The sequence below is a fragment of the Otolemur garnettii genome, unplaced genomic scaffold, assembly GCF_000181295.1.
Source record: "Otolemur garnettii isolate 467f Iridium unplaced genomic scaffold, OtoGar3 scaffold00038, whole genome shotgun sequence".
In the NCBI taxonomy this organism is placed as follows: Eukaryota; Metazoa; Chordata; class Mammalia; order Primates; family Galagidae; genus Otolemur; species Otolemur garnettii.
The window spans coordinates 5,334,041-5,341,000 of record NW_003852433.1 but is presented as its reverse complement, the minus strand read 5'-3'; the positions used below and the strand labels follow the sequence as shown (position 1 = coordinate 5,341,000).

Below are 6,960 nucleotides of genomic sequence, written 5' to 3'. Positions count from 1 at the left end.
GTCCCAGCTACTTGGGAGGCTGAGGCAAGAGAATCACCTAAGCCCAAGAGCTGGAGGTTGCTATAAGCTGTGATAATCACAGCACTCTACTGAGGGGATAAAATGAGACTGTCTCTATTAAAAAAAAAAAAGATAAACTTCAGTTTCTAATTGTTATATCATTACAGAGAAGGTACTACTATTGCCTTAACCTGAGTTTAGTTAAGCCTGTCAGTGTTCCCTATCCTTGAACTGTGGTGATTTAGTTCAGGGATAGACATATGACACAGTATAAATGATCTGACTCATGAGGGAATGCAGCCTCCCCACAGTTGACCAGAACCTACCGGAACACTTGTGTGGATGTGTGAAGAAAGATGTGAGGCTTGGAGCTGTTGCCATGAGGGGCTCTCGCTTGAGAATTAAGTAGCCACAGGAAGTACAAAGGAAAAATGAGACCATAGTGCTAGTGATAAGTCTGGATCAAATTGCTCCTAAAATTTCTTTAAGCTATAGGACCCACTAAATACAATTTTAGTTTAAGCCTGTTTGTGTTTTCTGCTAACTTGGACCAAAAAATTCTTAACAATTACTTTTTACAATAGGATAAATATACTTCACAGTCTGCCTGTTCTTCACAGGCTGTTAGGTATCAGCTGTCTACCTTTTGAGCCTCAACTCTGCTATCATTATGAAGAAGGCTATGACATCTGGACCTTTGCTCATGCCCAAAGCTGACAGGTTTCCCAAGTACATGCAAACTGCATGTTTCAGGATCCAATAGAAAGTCCCAGGTCTGTGCCTTAAGCCCAGCATTTGAGAATGACTCCCAGCATGAGACTCCAGGATATCAATACACTTCTGTACCCTCAGAAGCATCTCTCATCTTCAAAAGACTGTCCAGAAGAGCCAGTTCACCAACATGTTTTGCAGCATTGCCTCAAGGCCTCTTAATTTGTTTGCAGTGAATCAAGTGATTCTACAGGGCATTCCTTTTTGATCATTTATTCATTGTTCACAGCTCCCTGCTTTCTCACACCAATCTAATCATACCATCTTTTAAGCCTGTTTCTCCTTCAAAGGGAAGCTTTGCCCTTCCTGCCAGGCTTCTTATACAGTGCAGGTATGTCCAACCTTTTTTTTTTTCTCTGCCTTATATTAGAAGCATAAGAGTTGTCTCAAGCCACACATTAAATACACAAACACTAATAAAGCCGATTAGCAAAAAAAGGGTCCATACTTAACTTTTGTGATATCTGACATCACGGAAAAGCAAAAATAGTCCTCACAAAATCAGCACGGGGCCCATGGCCATAGGTAGAACATCCCTGTTATAGTATTCTCCCAGGTCCCCCAGAAAGGCACCATTATGTCCATCCCTTCCCCAGGTCCATATCCCAGCATTCTCTATAGCAGTGGTTCTCAACCTTCCTAATGCCGTAATGTATTTTCATTGTTTGTTTGTTTTTTGCTTTTTCTTGTTTTTTTAGAGACAGACTCTCAGTCTGTTGCCCTTGGTAGACTGCTGTGGCGTCACAGCTCACAGCAAACTCTAGCTCTTGGGCTTAGGTGATTCTCTTGCCTTAACCTCCTGAGTAGCTGGGACTGCAGGTGCCGGCCACAGTACCCAGCTATATTTTGTTGTTGCAGTTTGGCCGGGGCCGGGTTTGAACCAGCCTATTTTGGTATATGGAGCCTGACGCCCTACACACTGAACCACAGGTGCCGCCTTTTCATTGTTAAAAAGGGGTCATGACCCACAAGCTGAGAACTACTGCGCTATAGCTTACCCTGCTTTATTTTCTTCACGCTGCTTGAAAAATACCTGCTTGGTCATGTTGGTCTGTAAGCTCCACTGGGCCAGGACTATACTCCCTGGTTCACCAGAGATTGTCTGGGTATTGTTAAAATAAGTTAATAGGACGGCGCCTGTGGCTTAGTGAATAGGGCACTGGCCCCATATACCAAGGGTGGCAGGTTCAAACCCGGCCCTGGCCAAACTGCAACAAAAAAATAGCTGGGCACTGTGGCAGGCACCTGTGGTCCCAGCTACTTGGGAGGCTGAGGCAAGAGAATCGCCTAAGCCCAGGAGCTGGAGGTTGCTGTGAGCTGTGTGACACCACAGCACTCTACCAAGGGCAATAAAATGAGATTCTGTCTCTAAAAAAAAAAAAAGTTAATAAAAAACTTTAGAGTTTGAAGGAGGCTTCAGAAGCATAGCTGATTGACTTCACCAAATAATTTTTGATATCTCTCTTTCTCAGAAGAAGAAAACAAGGTTCTAAACAGTTAAGCAGTTTTGCACAAGAACACCCAGTTGTTGAGGGGCACAGACATGATGTAGTCTCCCAAGCCACATGCCATGGATCAAACCAAGTAAAAACTCTCTTGCTGTGGCCACAGGCTTGGGGGGGCAGGGAGGCTCAAAACAACAAATTTGCACATGCTTTCCAAAGTACAAATGCCACCACTCCTGGCTACTATTTACTGGAGCCAGATACTTAGCATGTGTTATACATTAAAGTCCCAGAACAGCTCTTCCAGGGGGCATTTTTTCAGTATTTTCATTTTACAGATGAGCAAACAAGGGATTTGCTCAAAGTTAGGGCAGAAATTTGAGCCCTGGGTGGTGATATAAGACAATTAGAAGCTAGGGTATCAAGGCCTCTCCCCAAATACTCTTGGTGTGAACGTCTCTGTATGTGTGCCCTCACAGAGCTGAGTTAGAACATCTTTGGGATACGACCCTAGGATCAGAATTATAAAGTCAAAGGGATTGGTTGTGCATACTTTGCCATACTTGGGGTGTCACATCTGCTCTAGGTATATAGAGCTCCTCTCTCTTCCTGGGTTAGGCCAACACCTCCATGAGAGGCCCACTGTCTCTTGCGTCCTTCCTGGGGATGGGACTAAGCCCACCACTCCGGAGCCACTGGAGAGGGAAGAATATCCTCCCAGACTGAGGGCTTAAGACCAAAATATTCTGTGCCCACTCCCATGTCTACTGTTGCCCAGTTTTTGGAAAACCAAAAGCCCATGGAAGGTGCAGACCACACAATGAAGTCATCAGGAATGTCAGGACCACAGGCGTCAAGGAAATGGCTGGTGAAAACACTCAAGGCTTAAGACCCCGTCGTGGGGTCCTTAGAGGCCTGTCTCAGGCCCTGCCAAACTTCTGTGTCAGCTTTAAGTAGCTCTGAGACCCTGGGAAAGTCTCTGAACCCATTTGGGTCTCCTCAGAGTTGCTCATAAGTGAATGGGTGAAACAATCCCCACCCACGTCCCTGAGGTCTCGCGAGGAACCGGGCTCAGGAGGCAGATGTGGAATCCCTGGCGGAAGCCCTCCCTCTCAGAAGCGCAGCAGCAGGTAACAGGCTCCGCCTGGCGCCAACCCGGAAAGGCCGGAGGAGCTAGTCCAGGTGAGTTCTTGTGATTGGCAGGATCGGAAGGAGGGCTTTGGTGTTGGAGGCCCCGCCCTCTCACGTCGGGCCCGTTGGCGCCAGCTCGGAGGAGGTGGGCGGGGCCCAGGGTCCGCGTCGCCCATTGGGTTTTGGGGGGGGAGAACCCCCAGTAGGCCTAAAGCTCCGCCCCTGGCCTTGCGGCAGCCAATGGGCACAGCGCATGGGCGGGGCGGCTGCGGCTGCCAAGCGGCTGAAGTGGCTGAGGTGGCCGCTGGGGCTCAGGCAGCGGGTGCGGCCAGGATGGCGAAAAGCAGCAGAGAGAATGGGCCGCGCGCTCCCGCGGCCGAGGGAAGCCTGTCGGGGACTCGGGAGAGTCTGGCTCAGGGCCCCGACGCCGCAACCGCCGACGAGCTCAGCTCTCTAGGCTCCGACTCCGAGGCCAACGGCTTCGCCGAGCGCCGCATCGACAAGTTTGGTTTCATCGTGGGCTCGCAGGGCACCGAGGGCGCGTGAGTAGCGCCGGGGATCGGAACCAGGAGCGGTGTCCTCGCGGGGGGAGGGGATATGAACGGGAACAGAGCCTGTCTCTGGACCGACTGGCGTGTCTCCTTCCCAGGCGGAGACGGCCGACCCCTTCTCTCCTCTGCCCCACCCCCACCTCCCTCCTCCCTCCTCCCTCCACAGACCCGCCCCCCTTTGGCGGTCCTACTTCCGACCTAGGGACTGCAGGCCGACACCCCCAGGCAGACTGACCTGTCCTCCAGGAAGGACCAACAGTGCTGTCTTCTCAACTGAGGGGCAAAGCGACAGACACCTGCTCCTGACCCACTGCTGCCACCCTGGCCTTAGGGCTGATTAGCTTTGCCACCTCCTGACAGGTTCATAAGTGGTTGGCGCCATCCCCCAAACAGATATTTTCCATCTCTTCCCCCACCCCAATAGACGAGCTGTGTCACTCCCTCCCTGCCTCCACACCGGGACACCTTAGGCGGACTTCAGTAAGATGGCACTGCCCCATCCCAGGACGGACTGACCTCTGGATAGACTGACAGTGGAGTGCTCCCTCACAGTCCCATCATGGGACAGACAGTCCTGTACCCTCATGGAAGACTCAGAACTCTGAGAACTGTCCCCTTTCCCCCTCAGCTTTGTTTACTGTCCCTGGCAACAGGTGGACCCATACTCCACCTTCCCAGTACCAATCAGGTGACGGTACCCCACCCCTCCAGGGCAGACTATTAGCTCCAACAGCCACAGGAGCCAGCAGGCAAGACTCTGTGTATGCTGTTGGGGATATGCATCTCCCCACAAAGCACAGATCTGCGGGGGAAGGGCAGACAGGGAGACAGCAGGGTTTCTGCTCATATAGCACACCCAAATACCCCCACCTCTAGCGCACCCAGGCACCCAGCTGGCAGATAGGGAAATGTGAGGCAGTGGAGCAGAACCTTTCCTCTTAGCGGGCTGCACTTTGCCCCACACAACCCCCTGAGCCCAGTCTTTAGGGAGATTGTATGTACAGGCTGGCTGACCTCTTAGGGAAGAATGGACTCCAGATCCCACTCCCTTCTGTGCTGTCTTGACTAGTGACAAGTCTCCCTCCTTCCCATTCAACAGAGTCAGCCCTTCACAATCACCAGTGGGGGCCCATAGGGTTCATTCATGACTCTACTCCACAGAGTATCCTTCCTCTCATTCTCTGACCAGTTGTGACTGTCCAAGGTCTCCCCAGCCTCTCTCATGACTTAAGGAAGTATCTTGACTAAACACCCCACCCTACACAAGCAGCCCCATAAAGGTCACTTCCAGGATTTTCCCCAGCCCCAAAGCCTCTTATTCACCAGGTGGCCTTCTCTTTAGGAGAAACCTAGGCTCCTCCCTTAAGGGGAGGGTTCCCTCCTATCCACTGGATCTGTCTCCTCCAGCCCCTCCCCACTTTCTTACAGCAGCCTAGGACTGAGAGCACTACTTGATGTTCTGACTTGATTCCCAGGGATCAGCTTGTGAAAACCCCAAAGAGACTTAGAGTGTGATTTTGAATTGGGGAGCAAGTCACTGGGAATCAGGGCCCAAGAGGAGTTATGATCTTGAGAGCTGGGAAAGGAATTCCCAGTTGCATTTATGGGATCTTGGAAAGAAGAGCTCAGATTAGTTGATGAATTCTAGGGCATGAGAATTCCTACTACATGGTTTTAGGCAGTCAACCAAACTTGGGGTGGAAGGAGGAAGACTTAGGAATCATACTTGTTGGCTGTGTGACCTTGGGCAAGATCCTGAATTTCTGAGCCTGTTTACTTACTATAAAGGGCATCAATAACACCTACTTCAAACATTATGGAGGTTATAATGAGATCAGGTATGCAAAGGTGCCTAGTACAGTGCCTGGCACAAATAGTGGCCAAAAAAATGTTAGTTTCCTTTCTTTTCCTTCTAAGGGTCTGAGAAATGAGGAGAAAAATGAGGGCATATCTCTGGTATTTGTGGGCAGACAGAGGCCCCAGTGGGAGCACCTCCCTTTGGCTGTAGTCCGCAACCAGGCAGCCAGACATCTGTCTTCCCCACCCCACAACCACAAACCCGGGATGTGGCTCTGCAGATGCCTTCTACATCATGGGTGTCTGTAGGGCTGAGGCTGAAGTGGGATCCCTGGTCTGCTTCTCTGTCCTGCCTCACTTTCTTGAGCTTGTTGGTCGTCCTAAAACCTCTGGTATCTGAAAGCTTCAACGTTCCCTGCTTAGTTTATACTGTGATTTCAAAAAAGCCAAGAGTAAGTCCCTGCTCAAGGCCTTAAGAGGGGAAGTTATGAGAGATTTCAGGGTGACTGAACCCAGTCTTATGGTTAGAGGGGTAGGAGTTTTGTGTGCTATACTAGAAAAGTGAAACATTAGCACTAATGGCTGCAGAGAAGATGATGGGCACTCTGGTTTCAGATTAAAGGTCCATTTCAGCTACTCTGGGCCAAAGGTTGTCTCAAGACAGTTTAGTTTTGGTATTTTCCAGGGTTTAGGGGGATGGGGAAGAAAGCAAGTCAGAGGCTACCTTGCTCAGATGGCTATTAGGTACCTGGCATGAGTAGGTCAAAAAAATTATAGACTATTTGAGCTGGAAGGGATCTCAAAAGATCAACCAGCTTAGTGCTTACTTATTATACAGATGAGGAGACTGGGGCTCAGAGAGAGTAATTTGCTTAAGATCACACAGCATGTCAGTGGCAGATCCAGGACTTGAACCCAGGGTTTCAGACAATCGGGTCAATAAAGTTTCCACTGCCTTTGCCATCCATAAATATGGCTTGTGGCCCCTGCAGGAAATCAGGTGTCAGACAAGTAGAAGGAACCTGTCTGCCCTCATCTTTCCTGGCTTAGCTCAGCACTTCTGACTCCCCCAGCAGTGTAGAAGGCTAACAGGGTAATAAGAATGTGTTGTCGGGCGGTGCCTGTGGCTCAGTGGGTAGGGCACCGGCCCCATATACCAAGGGTGGCAGGTTCAAACATGACTCTGGCCAAACTGCAACAAAAAAATAACAAAAAAATAGCTGGCCGTTATGGCGGGTGCCTGTAGTCCCAGCTACTCAGGAGGC

General features: G+C 50.1%; 1 protein-coding gene across 3 annotated transcripts in view; it reads left to right on the top strand.

The window, feature by feature from the left end:
- The first annotated feature begins 3,592 nt into the window (after nucleotides 1-3,592).
- TBC1D10A (TBC1 domain family member 10A) overlaps nucleotides 3,593-6,960 on the top strand; it is a 33,239-nt gene continuing 29,871 nt past the window's right edge. For 2 of the 3 annotated variants that reach the window (XM_003789870.3, XM_023513281.1), the window contains exon 1: nucleotides 3,593-3,889. In XM_003789870.3, the coding sequence (XP_003789918.1) occupies nucleotides 3,681-3,889 (209 nt within the window). In that variant the 5' untranslated portion in view covers nucleotides 3,593-3,680. The remainder of the gene's footprint in view (nucleotides 3,890-6,960) is intronic. The other variant, XM_023513282.1, reaches the window with a different exon arrangement.